This window comes from Colias philodice, chromosome 11 (assembly GCF_061535455.1).
Source record: "Colias philodice isolate Cphi_HAF_F1 chromosome 11, ilColPhil1 Martin Lab GWU primary, whole genome shotgun sequence".
Taxonomy (NCBI): domain Eukaryota; kingdom Metazoa; phylum Arthropoda; class Insecta; order Lepidoptera; family Pieridae; genus Colias; species Colias philodice.
The window spans coordinates 9009741-9035504 of record NC_143096.1 but is presented as its reverse complement, the minus strand read 5'-3'; the positions used below and the strand labels follow the sequence as shown (position 1 = coordinate 9035504).

At 36.1% G+C, this 25764-nt stretch overlaps 2 protein-coding genes across 14 annotated transcripts in view; one reads left to right on the top strand and one right to left on the bottom strand.

The window, feature by feature from the left end:
- The window catches only part of LOC149484786 (dual specificity protein phosphatase Mpk3-like), a 32020-nt gene extending 10358 nt beyond the window's left edge, over positions 1-21662 (top strand). Inside the window, exons 2-6 of one of the 2 annotated variants that reach the window (XM_089701109.1) lie at positions 3347-3437; positions 13969-14149; positions 14666-14804; positions 17117-17347; positions 17955-21662. In XM_089701109.1, coding sequence (XP_089557235.1) covers positions 3347-3437; positions 13969-14149; positions 14666-14804; positions 17117-17347; positions 17955-17980 — 668 coding nt within the window. In that variant the 3' untranslated portion in view covers positions 17981-21662. Of the gene's footprint in view, positions 1-3346; positions 3438-13968; positions 14150-14665; positions 14805-17116; positions 17353-17954 lie in introns of both variants that reach the window. The other variant, XM_089701108.1, reaches the window with a different exon arrangement.
- A 3090-nt stretch (positions 21663-24752) lies between these two features.
- cno (adherens junction formation factor afadin) overlaps positions 24753-25764 on the bottom strand; it is an 87395-nt gene continuing 86383 nt past the window's right edge. For all 12 annotated transcript variants that reach the window (XM_089701074.1, XM_089701083.1, XM_089701072.1 and 9 more), the window contains one exon: positions 24753-25622. In XM_089701074.1, the coding sequence (XP_089557200.1) occupies positions 25578-25622 (45 nt within the window). In that variant the 3' untranslated portion in view covers positions 24753-25577. The remainder of the gene's footprint in view (positions 25623-25764) is intronic.

Sequence of the window (25764 nt, the reverse complement as noted above, 5' to 3'; positions counted from 1 at the left end):
GAGCGCGGCTCGCGAGCCGCGCTCAGCCGGTCTGGACGCGGCTATTCATAACAAAACACTTTCCCTTATAGTCCGGGATCCATCGCCCATTTTTGCAAGTGATTACTATCAAGCTAATTTTTCGTGAGTAGCTTTATTTTGATGAGATGCCCAATAATTTCATGTACGAAACTCTCGATTGTGGTAGCTACCAGAGGAAACAAGGATAAAATATTTTGATTTGATGGTTCTTAAATATTAATTACTAACTGAATGTTTTTTTTTGTTCAATCTCAAGATAATTATCTAAATTATTCGAATAAATATTTGTCCTACAAAATCTATGGTTTGATCAAAGAGTCCCCCTTTCCAATGTGTATCGATAACGAAGTCATCATAAATGATTACTAACCAGCTGATTTTTTTATTTTCACTTATTTAATACTTATATAATTCAACAGACATATTGTCCTACAAATTGCGTAATAAATATTTGAGAACCGACAAATCAAAAATTTTTATCCTTGTTACCTCTGTAAGCTACCACAATCGAGAGTTTCGTACATGAAATTATTGGGCATCTCATCAAAATAAAGCTACTCACGAAAAATTAGCTTGATAGTAATCACTTGCAAAAATGGGCGATGGATCCCGGACTATTACTCTTTGATAGCAATTGAATATTTCCGGATTTGTAATGTAGTTTTTGTGAGATGCTCTAAAGAAGTAATTTAATAGTTTATTGCTGAATTGAGTGCAAAATAAAAGGGTGAGTGACTAGTGGCTAGGGTGTGCCAAGGTCTGTCACCTGCCGCCTACACCGCCACCCTTGGGAGCTCCTGACTATAAACCCGGACTAAACCTATACGCTATTTAGCTTTGTTATTAATATGCCATCAGAATTACGTACAATCTTACTTTTAACAACTTCCACCAGGCAGCGTAACAGAATTTATAATTAAGCTTAATGCATTTGTTTTAATTCATTCCCACAAACAATGTGCTCTAAAAAAGCATTTCAATTTTAATTGACACCGTCCGCGTCGGCAGGTTAAATCATATCACGTAATAATTCCAAATAGTTATGATCATATCAAGAAACATTACGACGTATCCAATACAGGCGTAGGCGGCTTCCATATATGTTTACAAATTCTTAAAATATATGGACGGGATACGGGATTTGTTTATTCATCTTGCGGTAAAACTGGCTCACTCCGTTATCTTTTCCTTTTGTGCGACATCACCGCGTTTGTGGTTTGTCAGTTACCACACATTACGCTATTTATTCCTTTACTGGTTTCCATCACGACTCCAATTAGCCGTTAGCTTGACTTCCGGAGAATAACCGGTGCGAACGTCAGAATGGGATTTCCGCTTTACTGAGAAAGAAATTCGAGAATTTAATTAATGTTTTATACTTCACTTCCTGCATGGAACATAGTTTACGAATTTAGAAAATCAATGACCCTGCTCTTCTGCAGGTATCGTTAAAAATATGTTTATGTATAAAAATTAAATATCATTAAAAGTAGGTTAATATGCAAGATGTCATTTTGCAGCTTTGTATAACTTTATAGAGTAGCGAGGCTCTTCTCAATTATTTTTGTATTCATTACGAGTCTTTGAAAACGAGAAATCACGGCTGAGCTGAACAAGTGAATCGCAAGTTTGCTCTTCGTGGGCGTATCAAGGTTCAGCGGGCGAGGGTGTTTAATGGAGTCCTTGCTGGCGAGGACACTAGGAGGGTGGTACGCGCGGCGGGCGGTGTGCGGGGGCGGGGGCACGCTGTTTCATTGAGTGCGGCGGATGAATGGGCAGACACGATGACTCACCGGATCGATGCTGAAGCCGCGCGCCCCGCGACCCGCACCCGCCGGCAAGCTACACCAGCACCACGCGACTGCGCACAACACCCAAATTGCAACCGCTAAAGAAAAAAATACAAATTACGTCGTCTGAACTACACATTAGTCGAGCGACGATGTAAAAGAAAAGAGATATACGCTACCTACTTTAAATGAATACGGATTTTTAATTACGAATAGTGTTGATGCATTTTGCATAGTGCTTCTGTCTATGGTTTAGAAAATGTATGTTACACAGTATCTAGATTCTAGGTAGGTAGTCATAATAATATGACCTAGAATACAAAAATGCTTAGGCCAGTTTCGTATAAGAATAAAAACATCTTTACAAACAAAATGTTGGAAAAGTAGGTACTTACGTAATGTAAATAAATATAAATTTGCTTTACGATACTTGATATTTTCCGATACGTATCAAAACACTGAGCCCACTCGAAACCAAGTTGGTATAAGAAGTTGGAGCGATTCGCAAGGTCACGCCCACGCGATAGCCCAAGTGGACATTGCCTTAAACGCCGCGTTTGTTGTGGTGGGCGCTCGTTATTTGCAAGGTTCACTATAGCATAAATTTGCACCGACGCTCAAATATGTTTGTCATCTCCGGACTTCCATGACCTGAACTTTTTGGAACGTCATTAAAACACAAACTTGCGAAAATCTAAAGTCTCGGTGTGATAAACAACACAAAGCAACAAAAATAACTCAAAGCAAGGGTTCTTTCGTACATTGACATTGAGTAATAGCGGTTTTCATGAATACGATATGAACAGAATAAATAAGATATGGCCCATAGTCACGGATCGTAATTTTTTGCGCTTTACCTTCAATGACCTACTCGAATCCGACTAAAAAAAGGAATATAAACACATCATTATTGACAGCTACCTATGCTATCGTACAGGCTACTTCTGTTTTGGGTGCTAATGTATCTATAGATGTAACATGTATGCATGATGCGTGGTACGACGAAGTGGGCGACATTAGCATCACAATGGTGGCGAACAGCCGGAAGTAGGCCTGACGCACCGGACGTTTTGTCGGTGTCTTCCATCTCTCATCCTTATAAATTCGAAATTAAAACGTGCTCATTTTTAAAAGATGCCTCTCATACCGGGAATTAACCTTTTACATGCCGCTCGCTATTGAATTCCTTTCCGAGAAGAGTACGAATCTATCGGAATTTCAAATGTCGGTGGGCACTGGGCATACGTTGGACGTGCCGTTCTGAGATGTATAACGTTCTGATTATTTAGTTGCAAAAACTTGAATGCTTCTACAGCGATCCAAATGTATAAAATCCTTACCAAAATGTATTTCAGTTGCATTAAAATTTACGATCTTATTATTGCACGTATTTTTATAATCTTCCTGGAATTGTAAAATGCAAAATGATACTTTTGATGTCATATTAAAATTTTAAGACTTTTTTAGCAGATATTCGCCATTCTAGCTATATCAGTTACAGCATGAACATGTTAGAACAATTTGTTTGTTTACAGGTGATTTTGCGGAGTTCCGGCGGGCCTACCCGGAGTGGTGCAGCGAAGCGGGGGCTCAGCACTTACCTCACTTACCGCTCATGGGCTTACGGTCAGTACAGCTTTGGTGTCGACGACACCGATATCTTGATAAATATATCGTTATCGCATGTTTGGTAAACGTTGTGTAATCAACACGCGGGGGCACACCAATTTCAATCATGCAGTTTTGTTTATTGAGCTTTTATGTCAATCTACGTACGCCTTCACAGGTTAATTTAGTTGCACTTACCTCATCGGGTGGTCTTTATGAATCTAAGCTATTTAATTATAGATGTCCTATTTTAGCAACATAAGCACAAAAACTGACTGTTGTAAAAACAGTTTTAATACGTCGTATAATTGGAGCCGTTATTAGCAATATTACATCCACGTCGAAGGAGTTGCGCAGGCAATCTCTCGATAGTCATTAATTATGCGAACGGTGGAAAAACTAGCACGCGTGGGAATCCGATTTCATGCGCGTGAGACTCACCATTCAGCTTTTATCGGAAAAAGCCGCCTCCGGACCAAGTACTCGTTCCAAATGCCGACTCTCTCCAAGCGATTACGTCGACTTGTCTTTAGTGATAAATATATTGCTTTCCAATAATTTAAGGACCTTCAGCGTTATCAGCACTTCCTTGGTGTAGTTGTTCGTTTAATTAAAAATAGGTAATAAAAATATTCGATTACATGTAATTCGGGTCTGCTGAATTTATTATGCAAAATTAAGAAATCTATATAATATGTATGTGTTATATTTTGAGCTTACTTTTAATTTAATTAGTTTAGGTTTACCGCACCAACTCGTTCATATTAGGTACATTTATGCAAAAAGAACCTTGGGCAAATTTTTTAATAATTATTTATAAAACTGGAAAAAAACACTCTTTCTGTCTTTCATTAAAAGTTTCGAGTGTTTATATAAGAAGTTTATTAAAAATCCAATTAATAAATGAGAATCCTACGTGGCATTACTTCTGAAGTAGTAATTCGTTATTACGTAACGTTATTGTTTTGTTAACTTCGTCGTCTTCCGCAAATCGAAGAATCAATTGAAACTTGATCGACGTGGGAGCTTTGTAAATATAATATACAGTATTTATACTGAAGTGATTTCTACAAAATTAAATTGTGTTACGACTTACGAACGACTGGAGAATTAAATTTTATTTGTACGACGAACTTTTTATAATTTATGAAAAATTAAATATGTAATTTCCATTTGGTCATATTTATATTTTGAGTTTACTTGGTAAATTTGAGCAAGTTATAATGATATTGTGGAAGTCAACTTCAATATTCAAAATATTTTGTACCAATTCCCAAAATTACTGAAATAATGTAAAAATACGTTGAAGAAGCGATAATAGGATTAAAAATAAAAATAACGATAATATGTATGATATAAATAGGATAAAGCGATAACGTAATTTGCACCTCTGATAATTTTACACTGAAGCAAAGTGGAAATATTGGGGGTGATGATCTCATTGAGAAGAGAGTTTATTATTATGAAATAGTTTAGTAAATAGACAACTATAATACGTAGGTTTCATTTATAAATATTAACAACCAATAAAAGGGCGTTATTCATAATACCTACGTACGAATCTGTTAATTAAACGCCTTTCATTGTTCTACATTTGGTGATGTAATGCCATCTTGGTTACGTTTCACAATCAATTAACATTGCACGTGTCAATTGATACTGGAGGTGACTCGTACTTTACGCGCTTGTATGAAATATTCCATTCACTAGCAATCGTTGTATGACTGGTTTTGTTCACTTATTGCGTTAATTCAACGTTTTTTTCACAAATGAAATCGGTATTAACTTTGATATTTGAAACCTCTCTAGTGTTATTACATCTCGGTAATAACTAATAACGGTTTACGTAAATCGTAATAATACAAATTATAAAAATGTACACGCTTACATCATAGCGATAGGTATGTTCCGGCGTTAATTAAACTCGGCAAGTCGTGTGTTGTGGCAAGTTGAGTGCACCATAAACGTTAAGAACATGGTTTTCTCATGAAGCGCTCTCCCCAGTGTTCCGGTGAGGCCGAGTGGCGCATTGCAGTCCACTTGACATTAATAAAAAGCGCTCGGTTAATAAACCCATTCATCATTACCATTTGTGCCTACGTCGCTACGGTCTCATTGAGCCGAGTGTGCGCTTACCTCACCAACCATTGCATTAGAGAAACGGCTTGCGCGTTCAATGGCATACGCTCCATTCATGCTACGTGTGCGCTCACGGAAATCACCGCTCACTATTCAGTTTTTCGCCTCGCAAACTAAAATAGTATTTATCACTACACAACGCACGGTCGCTATGAGCTCGACGTTTAATTCATTGATACGAATCGTATTTCTGTCATTGATTTCGAGCGTACGACGAAACGTTGTTCTAATATAAAATTATTTGCCATACATCCTTTGAACTTTAACGCCTACGTTCACGAAATTCAGGCGTCGTTTCTTATCTATAAATAGATGTATTCAATTTTGTGCTGAAAGTAAATTTAATTTTAATCACACCCACGACTCGCTCGTACGGTGAGGCCTACACGTGATTTTGAGTGGGTTTGTAACATTATAAATAACTTGAATGTTGTACCTGATACCGAGGCTCGGAGCGCTTTTCATTCTAATTATATAACAATAATTGTTCGCAATTTTGTTACGATTTCAAGAACGGATCAATCTTGAATGCTCAATGAAAAAGCGTAGTAGGTACCTACTTACCTACTATGTAACTCGACTATACCTTCGGTTGATTGCATAGCAAGACTGACGTCAAACAGGGCCGTTATATTAATAACCTTTTAACAGTAGCTAAATTACGACAGTGAACACAATCTGGTAATTGTATTTGTTCTGTTTATAACATAACGTTAAAATATGTGGAAGGACTACAGAAACCTGTGTTTAGAGGCCAATATTGAGTGAATGATTCGTATTTCACGGCATGTTGGTTTGCCTAATGCTAAATTTACGGTATTTATTGAATTAAAATAGCATCTGTTAAGTGAGAAATCCAAACAAACATAATTTTAGATTTCCAAGTGTGAAAAGCTAGAAACAGCAAACAATGGTGCAAAATTCACGCAGTATTCTACATACTATTGATAGATAATGATAAATGGTTTGAAATTTGAATATTTATATGTACATATTAGAAATGCTTTGTTAGAAGATTTCAATGTTGGTGATTAATGTTGACTAACGGTCATTCCAATGTTCATTTTAACCTTGTACACTTATTAATTTTTAAAATAAAATGAAGCAAATATGGAGGCACATAATTATTAACGCTCATTTGCCTCGCTTAAAAGGACCCAATAACCATCTACACAGCCTGAAATTGATTGAGAATCGTTGATGATATCCATGTATAATCTCCTTAATTCGTATTCCACGGCAATTTATCAATCTGTATTACAGTAACTCACGCGAACACAAATTAATCTACCCAAATAACAGTTTCAAGGACAAACGTAGGACAGATGTTATCGAGCGATGATTTCGAGATCCTGGTTGACTCGCTGCTCGCCAGTCAGGCCAGAGTCGGCAGGTTATCAGCGTGACGTCACGGCGACGTCAGCACGCGACCGAATGCTTCATTCACGAATTTACAGTGGCCACTTGCGTGCATTGCACGTCTCACTCCACATTTACATTTATTTATCAGGAGCGTATCATCGCCTGAACGATCATGACTCAACCATCGTCACGTTTAATAATAAATTTTACCAGCGTACAGCTAAAAATATGGATGACCGCTTTCATTTTTATACCAGGATACGTTCGCGAGTGTGTTATAGGATGTGCTATATTCATAACATTCAATCATTCATATACAGGGTGACTGGTAATTCGACGTGATCCTTCAAAGGGTCACTAGAGGTCATTTGCAACAAATTAAGTCCAGCTAACCAGGGGTCAAAAATGGATGGTTATTGAGCTATGACCCTTTTCTTTTTGAGGTGATGCAAGTTTTGGGCAAGTTTTCTTTTTTAACTGATCGCTCATTCTTCGGCTTTCAAAAAATATCAATTGAATGTTAACAGTGTAGTAGTTTTTTCATAATTATGTAATTGTTTTTGGTAAAAAGGCAGAAAATATTCATATCAAAATCCGTCATAGCTCAATAACCATCCATTTTTGACCCCTGGTTAACTGGACTTAATTTGTTGCAAATGACCTCTAGTATAACCCCTTTGAAGGATCACGTCGAATTACCAGTCACCTGTATGTATTTGTTATCTTTTAAATTCCGGTGGTTGTAGTATTTTATAGGATGTCAAATGAAGTTTATCTCTATTATCTCTCCAGTGTCTATCAGAGTCTTTCGCAGAAACAAAATATAAATAATCTATGTTTTGTTTTTTAAGAAATATACGTGATTGACGGATCTTTATCTTGAATTTCAGTAAATAGGTAACTGATGTTTTAAAATTGTAAACGTTTGGCTAATGACGAACTCGTATAGCCTGGTGCAATAAGACAAGTTTTTATTTAAAACGAATATATGATTTCAACTATCTATCAGCAAGAAGTCGTTGCTATTGCGGTTACGTCATAATTGATACCATAATGAACGTTAATTGCGAAGTATATACCGGTGTACAATTGTATAGACGTACTCTTACACAGTACATGATTAGCATACACGGTAATGGCAGCACAACTATGGTATGCTATAAAATTGTAAATTTTAATATGCCATTGTCTCATAGGCAAGTCGTTCCGCTCATGGCGTTGTTTTTATTAGTGTTCACATTGCAAATATATTCAAGGTTGGCATTCATTCATAGGTCGCCATGAACGAGACGAATACGTTGTCGCAGCAGTACGCCGTAAACTTTATCGTTTTTTGTATGGCGTCACCGAAAATCATAACGTTATGAGTTTTATCTAAACAAGCATTTGTTAATGATCTTGCTCGCTATTCAAGAATGAGCCTATATTGTAAAACAAGGATTGTAAAACAGCCAAATACTGAATGAAACGATAAGCTGCCGTTGTTGCTGCGTGTTATGAATTCGCAATGCAATTAAGGTATTTCTCTTAATTACATTGATTGTTATTACAAACGCTAGTTATCTTGGTTCGTGAAAATGTAAAAATTTATTGATTAAAACGTTTTGAATAATTAAGGACGAGAATATGAACTGATGGGTGTTTTCAAATGATATTTTTAACTCGATATTTTTAAGGTAGAGCTGCTTAGTAAAGTAGTAATTTTACTCTACTTATTACATGTTATTAGTAAAATGTGTTAAATCCAAATGATAAAACGAAAGCAACACGCACGCACACATGTGCACACAACACAAACAATAAACGCTCTCGCTTCTTTGTCCGGTCGATTTCGCTCGTTAAAGTCCTGACAGGATGGTAACTAGTAAGTGAGGTATTAAAAAAGCGTCCCTTGCAGGCGGTCATTGGCGTCGGGTGGGTCGGTCCGCATTCCTCTGCGCTGGCGCACCGCACGCAACCGCACGCCTACACGTATCCGACCCACACTCCACTCGATGTTAACCGAACCGATCGCGATGCCACTTTCTTCTTATCACCCCGGCCGGTTCGAGCGCTCTTCCATTTCGGCCGCGTTATCGAAGGCACTAAACACGTTATAGGACTCGTTCATTAATAACACGAGCGAGCCGTGTCATGGCTTCCGGTGCTCGCCCCTCCGTTCAAATATGAATTGTATTCGCACGAACGTACTGACACTTCGATACAAATATGGCTGAGAATTATGATTATTACATTCGGAGAACGTGCCGTTTTTTCGCTTATGTAGAGATAAGTTAACTTACTTATAATTTAAATATTTACGAAATACTCTATACACTGCAGTCTGCAGAATACATAATTTCAAGAATTACCTTAATAATTATGTAAATAATTTTTCACTTATTTTATTCATGGGATAATTATTTTTACTCGTTAGAGTGACGTCAGTCACGTGAGAGGAAGACAAACAAACAAACACAATTTTGAATTTATTATTAAATATAAATATTAGTAAAGATTCGGTGAGATGTAACATTATATATTATGTGAATATCTTTAGATTATAAATAATTAACTGTGAAATCATTTCAAGGAATCATAAAACGCGACATCATAAAAAATATACACAGAAGCTCGCCCTTCTTTAGATTGAATTCTATTTTCGTAACAATAATGGAATAATTGTTCGTGGGCTATATTTATTAACAAAAGTGTATACAGGTGCTTTCGAGCCGAGTGCGAATCTCACCCACACGTAAATCGATTTAATTCACTGGTACGAGCGTTGTCATTATTAGATCAGTTAGATCAGCGAGCGTGGGCGGGCTGAATGGTCGTGTTGGCTCGCCCACGCTCGGCCCACGCGCCCTGTGCCCACACAGCGCCTGCGAATTCGCTGACCGACTGCTACATTCATTACTACTTTATACTTTTGTTTATTTATCACAATTGTCGGAGGACACGCACCATTCATGCGCTCGCTGGCTAATGAAATAATGCCTATGTACTTTGTTGGCTTCTTTTGAATTAGAATTATAGCGCAGTACATACGTCGTACGTATATTAACTCGCCTACTATTGTAACTGGCGGAAAACGTCGTATTGTTGTATTAATTGTTTGTCAATTATAAAACTTTTTCAAATTGTAATGAGGTATCATGCTATTAGTATAATTGACTTCACCTATTTACCATAAACTTAAGAGAGACTTATTAAAGAAAATTCACAAAGAAAAAGAATACTACTTCCGATGCATATAGATACGGCGTTTCTGCATACACACTTAAAATATTATAAGCTATTATAATAGCTTTGATATTCAATAGAGAGAGCTAGATGGAGTCTTGACATATATCCTAAGTGGATGATTTTGCTATTAGTTGCCAAGACTTGCTTCTGATATCATTAAATGTTGGTTAGTTGCTTAGTTTTGAACTACCACAAAGGCAAATATAACAGTTTCATATTTTAGTTTAAACGTGAAAGTTGGTGAGCAGTCGCAGTTGAGCATCGATGCATGCATGTTTGTTCCTCTTTCACGGGAAAACCATTGTATGTATGTTGATAATATAGGTATATTAAGAAGAGCTGGAACGTCAACACATTTACACATTGCACATGTTAGGCCGGGAGATACTGACACAAAATTTCGGGTCATTTGTAACAGGATGGCGGTCTAGAGGGGTCTTAGTACGCAATGACAAAAAGAAAAATGATGGTCAGAACGCTGGTAACGGCGGACTAGTCGCGTGGGCGTTAGTCACACTCGTCGGATAAATAGCGAAAGTACAACGATTTGTAACACAAAAATTTTAGAATTTACCGATAGCCCTTAAAAAAGATGTAGGCGGTAGTGTCATGCCATACTTTTACGATGTGACTTACAGTCCGCCATACCGACGTGAATGCGTTGATTTAAAAAAAACAATTCAACCATTTGTACCGGGCTCACTTTTGCACAGGTAACCATCGTCGTGCAGCCATTTACTAAAATCGCCATGCCATACTTTTCGGACGATTCCAAATGGTCGCCATACTATATAATTTTTGAATTTTTTTTTTCTCGCCAAACGATTTGTACCTACCACCCTACATTTTTTTCAACAACTCCTGAATGATTATAAATAGAAGTGTGATAATGCCATACCCGTGGGAGGTGGCGAATGTGTATAAGATTTTTTTCTTATTGTAAGATTTTATTCGTAGTTTGAACGATTTGTAGCAGTATGGCACTAATTTTTCCCTCTATTAAAAGTATGGCAAATATAATAATGGTCACGTTGCATCATATACTTTCCAAAAATGCCGTACTGGTACAAATCGCCAATTCTTTTCATTTTTTTTTACGTCTTGGCTTAAGTCTTACAATCATCCGCCCCATGTTTGCAATCTGCGATATTTTTTTCTAGGTAGAATTGTATACAAACAAACAGAATATAATGATCCCATACTGTAAAAAAATATTTTACGTATTGTACAGTCGTATTTTTGAAACGTGACGAATAAATTAATTTTCAAGTATGGCAGCACTTTTTCCCCCTACTAGAAGTATGGCAAATATAATAATGGTCACATTTTATCAAATACTCTCCAAAAATCCAAATGCAATACTGGTACAAATTGTTTGGCGAAAAAAATTTTTTTTTGCAGATTTTCGGCGGTATGGTGGCCATTTGGAATCGTCCGAAAAGTATGGCATGGCGATTTTCGTAAATGTCTGCACGATGATGATTACCTGTGCAAAAGTTAGCCTGGTACAAATGTTTGAATTGTTTTTTTTTTTAATCAACGCATCGCGTCGGTATGGCTGTAAGTTACACCGGAAAAGTATGGCATGACACTACCACCTACATCTTTTTTATGGGCTATCGGTGAATTCTAAAATTTTTGTGTTACAAATCGTTTTACTTTCGCTATTTATCCGACGAGTTCGACTAACGCCCACGCGACTAGTCCGCCGGTACCAGCGTTCTGAGTTCTGAGTTCTGACCATCATTTTTCTTTTAGTCATTGCGTAATAAGACCTCTGTAGAACCGCCATTCTGTTACAAATGACCCGAAATTTTGTGTCAGTATCTCCCGGCCTATGTATGTGTCATATTTTGCAATTGTTTATAAATACAGGGTGATGTAATTGGTGTAGTACGAATATCTAAAAATCTATGAAGAATTTTGTGATACAGTAAATGGAAGAATTATAGACTATTTTACAGTATTTAATAAAATCATTTAATTTTTTGTTCATTTTCATTAGAAATGTCAATTTTTCTCACCAAGGTGGAAATTTGGATGATAAGGATCTTGTTAGAAAAATATAAATTTTGACTAAAATCGGCATTTTTTTTTTCAAAAATCAAATTACTAATTAATAATCAGAGTTATCACATTATTAAAAAAACGCCCGTTATTTAAATCATTATCAAAACAACCATCCGTGTGTTGGGAGTAAGCGCACGTGTTATTTGTATTGTTTTTATGACCTGAAATTTAATTATTATTTGATAATTGAATGATTATTAATACTTTTATCCAATTGATTATTATTAGAATAAATAATTAACTTCATCAATTGATTTACTTTTAAATTATAATTTTACAGGTAATTTATGAGAGCTTTCATAAGTACATAATTATATTTGCATATATTTATCTACAACGCACCATTTTACAATTCAAGTCTAATATGAAACTAGAGTCGCATTTATTTTTGAACATACTGTAAGTGAAATTGCATAAGTGTGAGTACTGTGAACATGCCAGCTTTCCTTAATTGACCGATACTTGGCAGTCATGTAGCATATGTACTAGAATAATACCTACATAAGGTACAGAAGTTCGTGCAGGTTTTGCAGAATCATTCGCGGGTGAAAACGCGCGGTACAGCTAGTTTATACATTGTGGTAGCATCAGGATTATAATATGTTGTTACTAGCAAATTGTCGATAGCATAATGCAACAATGAAAAATAGCTGTCAATGAATGCAGTGAATAAACTTGCCGTCACTCGCGTGCCTGGCTAATTTGATTGTTTTCTAAATGGCATACTAAATGGCGGCGCGACGGTTGAGAAGGCGAATTCGGAAAAGTATCGCGTGGGAGCAGACGCGTTGGCGTCAAACGAGCTCCAAGGGTGGGTGTGTGGGGGGAGGGGGCGTAGAGTAAGGACGCGCTGTGTGGGCGGCCATTGATCCACGGGGGCAGGTGAATGGAGAGCCCCGGCCTACACCCCCATTGAGCACAGCAGCCCAGCTATCGATCGCCGCTCGGCCGGGCTCCCCAGCCTGCCTGAGCACTTACGAGAGACCTTCACGACTTTCTATGATGTAACGCTTTATAGGTCGCCTAATCGCTCATTGTTTTGTAGCTAGGTTTTAAGGTCGCCATGAAACATTGTAAGGAAAGTACACTTGGAAATGAAATTCGAGTGACGAATGGTCTTGGTTGATTGTTAGAGCTGATATGAGGAGCTATTTATTGCTTTTCCGTTTAACATGACTTCGGTTTAGAATAACAATTACTGTCATACAAAGCACCGGTATTTGTATCTTGATGACGTTTGTCATAAATTTCCATTTAATGGGGAACGAAATCCGAAATTCAATAAACACATACACAAAAACACATTCAATAAACACATTATTAATGTCGGAGGAAAATTGAGAGAACAGATAATTTTAATTTTAATAGGAATTGCTTTCAGGAAATATAATTGTATTCAAAATTAATTTAACTTGAATGCTTATACATTAAACTCTATTCGTCATAAGATATCGAGGTGTTCAAAAGCGTCATACCCAATTATTCTGAATGGTTTATTTTACAGAAATTTTAATAAAGCATTATACTGACGTAACAAGGTTAAAAAAAAGACCGTTTCGCTTCTTAATATTTTATTATTCTTTTAGTACAAATTCTAATCTACATCTATTCAGTCATTAATAGATGGTAAAATTGTATAACAATACTTGTGATTACGTACACTATTATTTGTTAACTTAGCAATTTTACCAAGAACATAAGATCCAACTCCTTATAACAAAATATTCATGGTACAATATCGTTATTCCAGGTCGCTCCGCATCTCTGGCTCGGGCAGCGACGACGCGCTGTCCTCCGGTTCGTCGTCAGAGTGCGAGGACACGCACACGCACGTGCAGCAGGACTTCCCCATCGAGATCCTGCCCAATCTGTTCCTTGGCAACTCGACGAACAGCGAGGACTGTGAGGCTCTAGCCAGGCATAATATAAAGGTGAGAGTGAGATGCCTGTATTGCAAACTACCTTTTTTGAAATTGTATGTCCTAACTTGGGAAATTTTTAAATCTTAGAAAAATATCGATCACGAGGCGGGATTCCAATCCGCTTCTTTCGTCTTTAATTTTTTCTCATTTATAAAGCATTTTCATCAATGCTATAGAACTAAATATTAAAAATGTCCTTACTTCTTTAAGAATAATATTTCTGTTTTAATATTGGTCTGATACTGTTTAAATTATTTGTAAATATTGGTCCAGTAACCGTATAAGGATATTAAAGTGGAGCCCATTCATAAATACACCTTTAGCAATATAACCTAGTTTCACTTACAGATAATTATACCACAACCGTAAAGTTCTAATCAAACTTTTTCGCGCTGCAATTTAGCATCCGTATGAAAAGTAACTCATGTTCACCCATCAATTATGGTACCTCAATGTAATTACCGCGTTGTAGGAAGGTCGCTGAATAAATTAAGAAATAAAAAGTATTATTTGTTTCGTTTTCAGTACGTGCTAAACGTGACGCCGGATCTTCCCAACACGTTTGAGGCGGAGGGCTGCGGGATCAACTACCTGAAGATACCGATCGCGGACCACTGGAGTCAGAACCTGGCTGTACACTTTCCGCAGGCGATACGGTTTATTGGTGAGGATACTTTATTTACATTTCGCTATAATCTTATAATCTAGAAAAACTAAGACATAGCTTTAATATTCCTGAGAATTTTTTAAAGAATAGAAAAAAAAAACGAATCGAACCATTTCGACAACCAGATTCTCCAGAGAAATCGAATTTCTTCTACTCTATAATTTCTCTTTCGTTTTTATGTGTCTAAAGATTAGTCTTGTCTTCCTCACAGGAAGATGGTAGATTTGTCTGTAGTAGTAACTACGTATCTATTTTAAGATTGTGGGTTTTACAAGCTTCAGAAGAGTTTCATATTCAATTTGACCTTTATCTATTATTATAGATGTTTATTTCTAAGAAACCGAGTTATCTCGTTGGCGGAAATTGAATGCGGTTTGCTATTTTTATACATATTGTTCATCTTCGAATTAGATATTATACGTAAATAGGATAACGGATATTATAGAAATTCTTCTGTCTTTCACAATTGTTGATGTTATTGATAATTCTGAATATATTAAGTCGAGTGCACACGGAAACCCAAATTGATATCCAATGGATATCCATTACCGATAATCTGATATTTAAAGTTATCTATAAAAAACACTCGTAACCTTCAGCTTTATCACCAACTATAATATCGTAAATACGACTGATTATCGTTAACTGATACAAAAAGGAAACCATTTTCGAATAAATGAAAATAATCTGATAATAAATCAATAATCGCCGGAAGTCAAATGAGCAGGTGGCAACAAATGATGCTCGGTGCATTCGTAATTAGCGGATGTGATATCAATTATCAACAAAAAATGTCATTGGATCTAAGAATCAATGGGTTCATTGCGCCGGGATAGTCAAGGTTTCATTGAAAATATTGTGTAATTAACTTTTTGCTTCTTATATGTGGGTGTATGTTAATTGCTTAGTAAAAACGATAGTAGACAATAGGCATGACGAAAGATTTTGAAATCCTCTTCCATAATGTGTGTATACGTTTACAATACAAGAAAAACCCTATATTTCGGTAATATACTTAAATTTAACGAAGATAAAAGCCATTTTCCAAAAAATATTTATTAACTGTGCCAAAACAGCTCGCAGGTGTCATGGCGTAGGCGTGACGTCACACTTTGGTAAATACGTAATTATTTGTACGCATTGCGAAGAAAATTAAAAAAATATTTATTTAATATGTGTTATAGAAACGAATTTCAAAGTTTATAAGTGGTGTGCAGTATTGCAGTGTGAATCCACATAAAAATAATGCTCAAAAATGTGTTAGTAATTATTTTAAGCGATAAAATAATAAGAAATGATTGTATAAAGTTGGCGCGGAGAACCCCGAACCATGTATTCGTGAATTCGCAATTATATTTCTGTTCTGAGTCGATAAAGCATACGTGAAACAATAGAAAATAAATAAAAATGCGTATTCTCAACATATTCATAACAACAAAAAACATCTGACGTGAGTTGTTTACTTAAGCGTGACGTCACGCGTGTTTTAGTCAAAATGGCCAACTGCAGTATTTCAATGTTTTATTTTATTGATAATCTCATTAATCTTAATGTTTTTAAGATTTCTAAGTCACTATATGTAATTTATCTATTATACATTTTCCCTTAAAAACACTAATACGATCATTTATGGATACTGTCGTCATGCCTATTATGTTAGTTTCCTGGTTCTAGGGTAAAAGGTCTAATTTGGGTATCCATTGCGTAATGTAGACTTTTAATGATATAAATTGTGACAATGAATATCATTAGTAGTGTGGGAAAATTGCAAATAAAATGCAATTTATTTTTACAAATTTTTGCTTCCATCATTAGTTACAGATACAGTTCATATACATCTCAAAATTATACCAAAAAAAAACTGCATAATTGAAAACGTCGACTGTCTATTGAGTTTTAGGGATACACCAAAATTCTATCCAACACCGATTTTCACATCTATTGATACCATAAAGTTTATCTAATTGTATACACTAACATGTTAATAACTCAAGCCCCGGAATCACAGACACAATAGAAAATCTATTGTGTCGTGGACCGATCGGGCCGTTCGGGGCTCAATGGGTTAATATCTATTGACCTTCACATAATTACTGCCTGTTAACATTCTACAGAAGATGCGATGTCAGAACGGACTGTCATACCCACAAGTATCGAACGTCACATTATTCATATCCACATAACATCTAGTGCTATCTATCACTACCAAGAAGCTTATATCTAATACACTGAAATCTCCAGTGTATTAGATACAAGCTTCTTGATCACTACACTGTGCAGTATTTCATGTGTCATTCCCTTGTCCACAGAGGAAGCGATGTCAGCACATTGCGGCGTGCTAGTACACTGCGTGGCGGGCGTGTCCCGCTCCGTGACCGTCACACTCGCCTATCTCATGCAACGACATCGCCTCTCGTTACGCGACGCGTTCGAGCTAGTTCGTTCGCGCAAGACGGACATCGCGCCGAACTTCCACTTCATGCGGCAGTTGCACTCGTTCGAGCGGGACCTCGGCCTCCACGAGCGCAGCGCCCCACTGAGTAAGGTCTGCGCTTTGTATCTACGTCCTTATCCCCCCCGTCCTTTGGTTGCTGTGTAATGTCCCGCTGTAGCGCGCTGTGGTGTGTGTTTGTTTGCCGTTTAGTGTGTGTTGTGTTGTCATTGAATATTTGTTTTGTTTTGTGTTATCAATTCTGTAGTGTTTATGTTAACTTTTTCTGGAAATTATTTTTTTATTATTTGTTTGCAGTTTAGAATTACATTCTAGTATATTTGTAGTTTTTATATTAGTAGTTTTAATGTCATTTATTAAAAAAGTATAGCGCATAGTTGTTATAGATACTTATACAGAGAAAATATTAATTTTGACTATTAACCCATTGACCACCGAGCGGCCCGATCGGGCCGAGACACAATAGATTTTCTATTGTGTCTGTGATCCGAGGACTGACGGATTAAGCATTATTGCATATTATATTTGCTCTTTAAAGCGTTATATTCCAAGATTCAGAAGACATTTTTTACCTATTTTATCAGTCATTAATGTTTTCCTAAATATCCTTTTCACTTCTCAATAACCCCATCTATAAGTTTACTTTCCTATTATATCTCAAACACGTACTAACATGCTCATATCTATTGTTGCAGGTGCTGGAGGGTCTGGGCGTGCGTGAATCAGCCGCAGCGGACCCGTGCGGGTGCGCACCGGTCGGCGTGTCGCCCGACTCCGGCATCGAGTTCGACCGCTGGAGTGCCGCACGGGACACGCCGCAATGACACTTCGGTTGTGACCTGCTGCAAGACCATCAGCAAGAACAACAGCAACAATAACAGCAGTGACTAGTGCGCTGTAGATTAGTAGACTTTTCGCTGACACGCTACCCTAGAAGCAACAAAAACCCCTTCCCCTAGCAACAAATGAACAAAATTAAACAAATGAAGAACGACTCCGGCATCGAGCTCGACCGCTGGAGCGCTGCACGGGACACGCCGCAATGACACTTCGGTTGTGACCTGTAAGAAGATCAGCAACAACAACAACAGCAGTGACAGGAGTGCGCTATTAATAGACTTTTCGCTGACACGCTTCCCTAGAAGAAAAAAATTGGTTGTCTGTAAAGTCGGTTTACTGACGATAGTTGAACGTGATAACGTCTTAAGGCCGATTGTGCTTCTTTGTCGGTCGTTCCGCGCTCTCGCTTGCACTATGGAACGCCTCAGAGCGAGGTAACGCCGCATGAGTCATGTTTTTTCGTGCGTGCAGCCGGCTCTATCGAATTATAAGACGTTGTCACGTCAAAAACTTCCCTCTCAACCCAGAACTTAGTAGTGACACGCCTATATCGATGCAATCTCAAGAACTACATCGCCACTTGTACCGTTTCGCTCAGGACACGCTGCCCTAGAAGCGACAACCACCTTCCCCTAACCACAAAACTAAATAGTGATGCACTTGCAATCTGCAGAACGTTGGCACGCTGCATTATCACTTCGAATATTCCGCTGCATTGACGAACCCTGGAATACTTTAGTGTAACTCCTGTTCTAACGCATTAGTGACGCCCTCTTAGGAATAACACTTTCAACACTTAAAGACTATAGTGTTACTCAAGACATCTCAGATTTAGCCATCGTCCCATTTCTGGAATATTCCTACAATGCTACCGCCTGAACTATACCTCAATACAATAAATAGATCACTTCTCACTTCCCTTGGCGGCGTCTCATCGATATTTCTAAAATATTTTAGAATTCATTTCATAAGATGACGCGTAATCGCATTTTATGTCAGATAATGTAAACAAATTTCAAATAGAATCAATACTTACAATAATTAAACTTTATTTCTTAGTCTGAAATAATATGTGTATGAAGAAATTTATAAATAAATTTGTTTACATTGTCAATGGGGACAAATAATTATAAATAATCTCGCCGGCGAGAAAATAAATTTTATATTGTAGTTGTTATTTATAAGGCCAAAATTATGTGTATGTACATGATTAATGTCAATTTTTGAATATTCCATTTGAAACAAAGAAATATATTATCCAGAGATGAAATATGTTTTACTTGTATAAAATGGCTTCTATTATTATATTAAAATATGTGTTTCTATGTGTGAGTGTATTAAAAAGTTATTATTACGTCGAGATCTCAATATTTGGGAGTATTATCTAATTAAAATATTCAAAAAGTGACACGTTTAAAAATAAGAAAGGGGACATGAAGCGATTATGCGTACACCGAGACAGGACTACAGAAGGTACAAACGGTTTGTGCAAACAGCGCAATAGTACAAAACAAAGCGTGATGTAGGTCATAACTAATAGAGTACACTTTATGTGCGATCGTCGCATCGTCTCCGGGACGTAGTTTATAATGTTTACAGCACGTTATAACACGCCGCGATTCGACACTAGGATACGTTAGCACCTTAGCAATAGTGCCAGATGTAATATTGTAATACGAATATATTAATATTAAGGATTTTATAAGTTTGATATACGTTAGGATAATGGATACGCGATGCATTCCTGACCACGTTTCTTCCATTGTATGCATTTGTGTCCATTCGTTTTTATGCAAGATTTTATTTTTACTTTTTTTATGGATTCGTTCTGTTCGTCTTATCTATCCTCCATGAGGATATTTCTGTCGGCTCCGGCCGGTTTGTGCCACTGATTAACAGATGTTTATGTTTTACACTTGTCACGTACGTCGTAGTTAGCCGTAGATAGACATTTAATTAGTCGCTCGTTAAAACGCTCGGTCCGTGGTTAGTGGTTGTTGATCATTGTCGTTTGATTGAACAACGTATTTTAGAATTGTATTGAAATTAGCGTAACAATGATAACTTGACAATCAACGTTACCGTCCGTAAGCAGTTAACTCTTAACGGCTAATTAAATGTATGTTTAGTTGACGAGCCCGGCTCGTTACCGATAGTTTGGTGCAACTACACCGAAAATACTGTATTGTATTAACGTTCGTGGAAAACATTTTATGTAACCGAGTGCTTCTTACAATTCTTCCATTGTTATTTAAATGTGATTGTAAAGTATGAATGTGTGTGTGTTGTGTTTAACAGTGTACATTCACACAAATATAATATTTACATTGACCACAGACATGCGGTGTTCCTCGTATCGTACAGTCGACGCGTAACAACAAATATCATTGTGTTTGTCTTGTTATGTGCGACTGTATCCCTACTACTGTATCTGGTCCTTTTCAAATAAATAGATACGAAAATATTATTTTACTTCAGAGAATATTTACGAAAAGGATAGATTTTAATAAATTATGCTGCAGTTTATTTTTATACTGATGTTCTTAACTTGATTCTCGAATAGCAGTGCCACCATGTACACGACTTAGATTTTATCGTTCGTCTCTTATTTAAGTATTCGTTAAAAGAGTATGTTTTAATCAATTATAGGTTCAATATAATAGTCGATGTGTATTTTTCTATGAATTATAAAACAAATCTCCAAGTCTTAATAATGATACATTACTGCTGGATTTCATAACCAGTATATATGTATAATATATTGTGGTTCGCCATATTTTTATTTGGTAAGAACTATATGCTGTATCCTCATTGGCATATAATATTTATTTACTTGCTGTTAAACAAAAAATATATTTTTATATAGAAACTAATTTCGTCGTCTCTTTAAGTGTGTAAATAAAACAAGCTTTAACGTTAAGTATAACTATAAAGTAGTTAATTGTTACGAATTGTAAATTTGTTTTAGGTTTAAGAAGTATTATCGAGATTCAGCTTCCTAAACACTCAATGCCAATTTATAAAGAATCAACAATTATCAAAACCGCCTTTAATTTTAAAGTCGTTGAACACTCGTTATAGGATCACTGTAGGCGGAACTTGCGACGGTATTCACCTCGTGCGAGCGGTTATGGTGTAATTGTAAGCTTTAGTTGCACGATGTTATAAAGAATTTTATATTTCTAAATATATCTAAATAAATGGTATATAAAGTAGTGCACAAAATCACCAAATGTGAGGCGTGCGGCGTTCCGTCGCGGTTGGTATCACAGATGTGGAGATATTCTTGTACCTGTGTATATTATGCTAGTTCTGTTTATTACATAATTATATGTGTATGTTAAACGATGGAGTTGATAACATTTTAGATATCTTTTAGTGCTTTTTTCTATGGTGCAATTGTTAAAATCCTCTTAACCGCCCTGAGTTTATGGCGTTTTGTAACGACTGCACAAAGGTGCAATTTTTACATTGTAGATCAAGTGAAGTTTGTAGCAGCATCACGCCACATGGCACATGTAATATTATTAACCTTGAAACAAAATATAAACACTGTTAAATTATTTATGCATTTTATTTTTTTCCTCAACCTTGTATCTATTTCATTGTGACTAAACAGCATCAAGATAGGGCTTTAAGCTATACGCTCTAAAAACCTGCATTGCTCCGCTCCTACTGGCCTTAGCGTGATGTGATGATATTAAGCCTATAGCCTTCCTCCATAAATGGGCTATCTGGCACCGAAAGTATTTTTCAAATCAGACCAGTAATTCTTGAGATTAGCGCGTTCTATCAATCAAACAAACAAACGTCTGAATTTATATTTTTGGTTTTATGGCATTCAAATGCTTTATAAATATAAATTTATAAAGAATAGAAAAAATTCGATCACGAGGCGGGACTCGAACCCGCATCCTTCGCGCCATTGGTTGAAATGGTTGTTAATCATCTCAATAGATGGCGCGCGGTGTGTCCCTTCAGACACATAAAACTGAAAGAATAGAATAAATTCGATTGCTCTGGCGGGTCACGAGTGGCTGAGTTGGTAAGGCATCCGCCCCGGAATGGCGCGAAGGATGCGGGTTCGAGTCCCGCCTCGTGATCGAATTTTTTCTATTCTTTATAAATTTATATAAACAAACGTCTGCTTTATAATATTATTTAATACTAGCGGTCCGCCCCGGCTTCGCCCGTGGTACATATTTACGTTTTCTCTACATAAGAACCATCCTCGTACTTCAAGGAATATAATAGAAAAGAATTATCGAAATCGGTTCAGCCGTTCACACGTGATGCCGTGACAACGCGAAACGGGTGCGGACCCGCCGCCTTTTTATAGCTCCCGCCGCGAAGCGCGTCGAACGCGGCAACTGATACACAAAAATAATCCCTATGGCATGATTCTGTAATTCACGCGCGATGACTTATAGCGTATTTTATGTATAACTTTGGTGTTTCTACACCGATTTACATGATTCTTTTACTATAACCTGCCCAGGAGTATGAAGAATAATTGTGCCAAATTTGGTTAAAATCCGTCGTGTAGTTTTTGTTTCTATAACGAATATACAGACAGACAGACAGACAGACAGACAAAAATTTTACTGATTGCATTTTTGGCATCAGTAGCGATCCCTTATCACCCCTTCATAGTTTTTTTTTAAATATATTTCATGTACAGAATTGGCCTCTCTACAGATTTATTATAAGTATAGATAGATAAGGATACTCTACTTTTCTACAGTATAAAAGTTGTCTAATAGTACTTACCCGTGAATTTACCTACCTACTTTCAATTGCTATAAAGAATTTACACGAAAATTAGTTTCTCAATAATAATTAATAATAATCAATGTATATAATATAGTAGATATAATGCTGGTTTTCAGAACTCCATTGGTCAACAACGTATACCTATACCTGAACTTTTTCCCAGTACTATTTTACTGAATTGCATATACGTTAACAGTATTGATTATAATACTTAGAAACCACGTGTCAAGAGTTTCTGGACCAAAAGGCTAAGTTGTGCCTTCATCTGTTATTTATTGTGCAGATAATTCAGCACATAAATAATCAAATAAATTGTCTTTGCCACAAAATTTCAGACAGGATAACATTTGTATTTCATTGTAAATATGAGCTCCATTCTCTCGGCAGTCTCGTCGTGATTTTGCGATAGCTATATTTTAATTTTAACAAATCTCTGCGCAATTTGTTATTCTGATTACGAAAAAAAAAACGGTTGTATCACTACTTATAAGGGGACAGTTAACGTGTTAAGTTAAAAAAGTCCACTTTTTACACAATCAACTTGACTTTATTCTTAAAAAAAGTAGGTGATATGAGTGAAGCGCAAGGGGAACGCTTTCATCATAACATACCAGGGACGGCGATATTAGGTAAATTTAGTTGTATAAGTTTTTACGAACTTTTTTTGTTGGCCTGTTATTAGATAAAAGGTAGTTGGGTTCTCTAGCTAGAAGAAAATTATTCAGTATTTTTTGAGTTGATTACAGAGAGATGGTTGGAGACTGTTTTTATGTATACTAGCTGTGTCCCGCGGTTGCACCCGCGTAAATGAGTTTTTCCTTTTAATCCTAAAGTTCCTGTGGGAATATAAGTATAAAAAATAGCCTAAGTTACTCCTTATATCATCAGCTATCTATCAGTGAAAGTCCTGTCAAAATCGGTCCAGCCGTTCCAGAGATTAACTAGCTAACATAGATTGTTCCGGAACAAACAGATAGACAGACAGACAAAAATTTAAAAAAAATACTGTTTTGGTAACTATATATACGGAATATAAAACCATTTATGCATTTAGTATAAAGCGGTTATTTGAATATTAAAAACAGACACTCGAATTTTATTATTGGTATAGATGTAAGAATAGGTATCTGGATTTGTCGTATTCTTAAATGTTTCATACACAGGTTTCATACAATATAAACTTAAAATATTGGAGGAAAAAATAAAACACAACAATTGTATCGTTAATTTATTAAAATTTTCAATTAAATGTAGTACAATAGGATCTATGAATAACAATATAATTAATTTGTGTTACAATTTCCCAATTATAATATTTAAATAATAATTATAATCAGAACTAAGACATCAAGAATGATTTATATACAGGCTAAGTGATATAAAGGGGAGAAACTAAATTTAATCTTAAACACTTTCTAATTGACTATCGTTGGGTGAAATACTGGGAGCAAGGAGCCCAGTGGCTAGAACTATCATATACCTACCGCTACGTCTAGGCCTCTCGTCACTATGTGTTCTATGCATTATAGATATTTTATTTACGTTAAATATAAATTTCATTTACAAATAAAAATATGTGTACAAATAACACAATCATAGAAGTCTACTACAAAATTTAATATTTACATTATATTAGTGCCTTGGATGTAGACAACACCGGATTCCAGAAACTAATCTTTAGGCTCTAAAACGGTACAAATGTTTTCATACTCATCGTCATATAATTTAAATCTCTAGCTCTTTCTATCGAACATTAATTACGAGTCATTGGAATCCGATATCAACACTTGAAATCAATACAAAAATTATAGAGTTATCGTTCAATGCCAACGTCCGCATCGTAATGGTACAAAATTTTTGGCACAACATAGTGCTAATTATTTTATTTTATACTTCTATATACACAAAAGCTCACTGTTTTATTGCTTTTGTTGTACAATTAATTTCATAGTTTTTAATAATAGTAATAGATAAATATTTTTTCCATGTATAGACTATCTATAAAACTCGAGTCAAGGAATGCTTTAGGAAGAAATAATTCGAAAGATTCATTCTTTGGAATGTAATGAAGCTTAAAAGGCAGCGGGACTATATAAATAATTTATGAGTTTACATAAATATGGATATGTTCAATTACACTAAGTACACATAAAGGCACCCACAGAAATACATATTATTTTTGGTCCTTCTAATAAAACTCTCATGTAGCAAACATTAACAATTTATTTAAATAAATGGCACTACTAATTTGGAAAATAAAACCTTTAGAATGTTATGTGCCATCCGTCACGAATAGTACGAGCTCACATTAAGTATACACCTTACGTGGTAAATAGTTGCTATCGTTATCACTATTAAATAATTGCACTAGCTGCTAAGGCGACATTAAATCTGTTAAAAATATTACTTTAAATTTACTGCCATAAAATATATGTTTAAAAACATTACTTATCCCCTACTAATTGTAAATTGGTGCAATTGGTTTTACAAAGAAAGGCAATTGAGACGACGTCTCGTTGTATAGTGAGTGAGTGGTCCGCGCTTATGTCGTATCGAATCAATTATTTATCGCCCGTTGAAGGCTACGCAGTATCATTTGATATTTATAAATAGACGAACGTATTGCTTTAATACTGAATCAGCTGCAAATACTACATTTATAATGTATATTTCTATCTATATTAAAGGGTAATGGGACGAATTCTTCAGTGTACCGCGTCGATGTCTCTTTGGGCGCGCGATATCTTCACCTGGAAATTAAGAGATTTGAAATGTTAAATAAAAACTTAATACTATACTTAAAACAAAGAGAGCGAGCGAAATGCAAATAAAAATGTTCATTATAAATATGCTTTTATTTTTTTGCGCCACCTTGATCAACCTTAACATGAA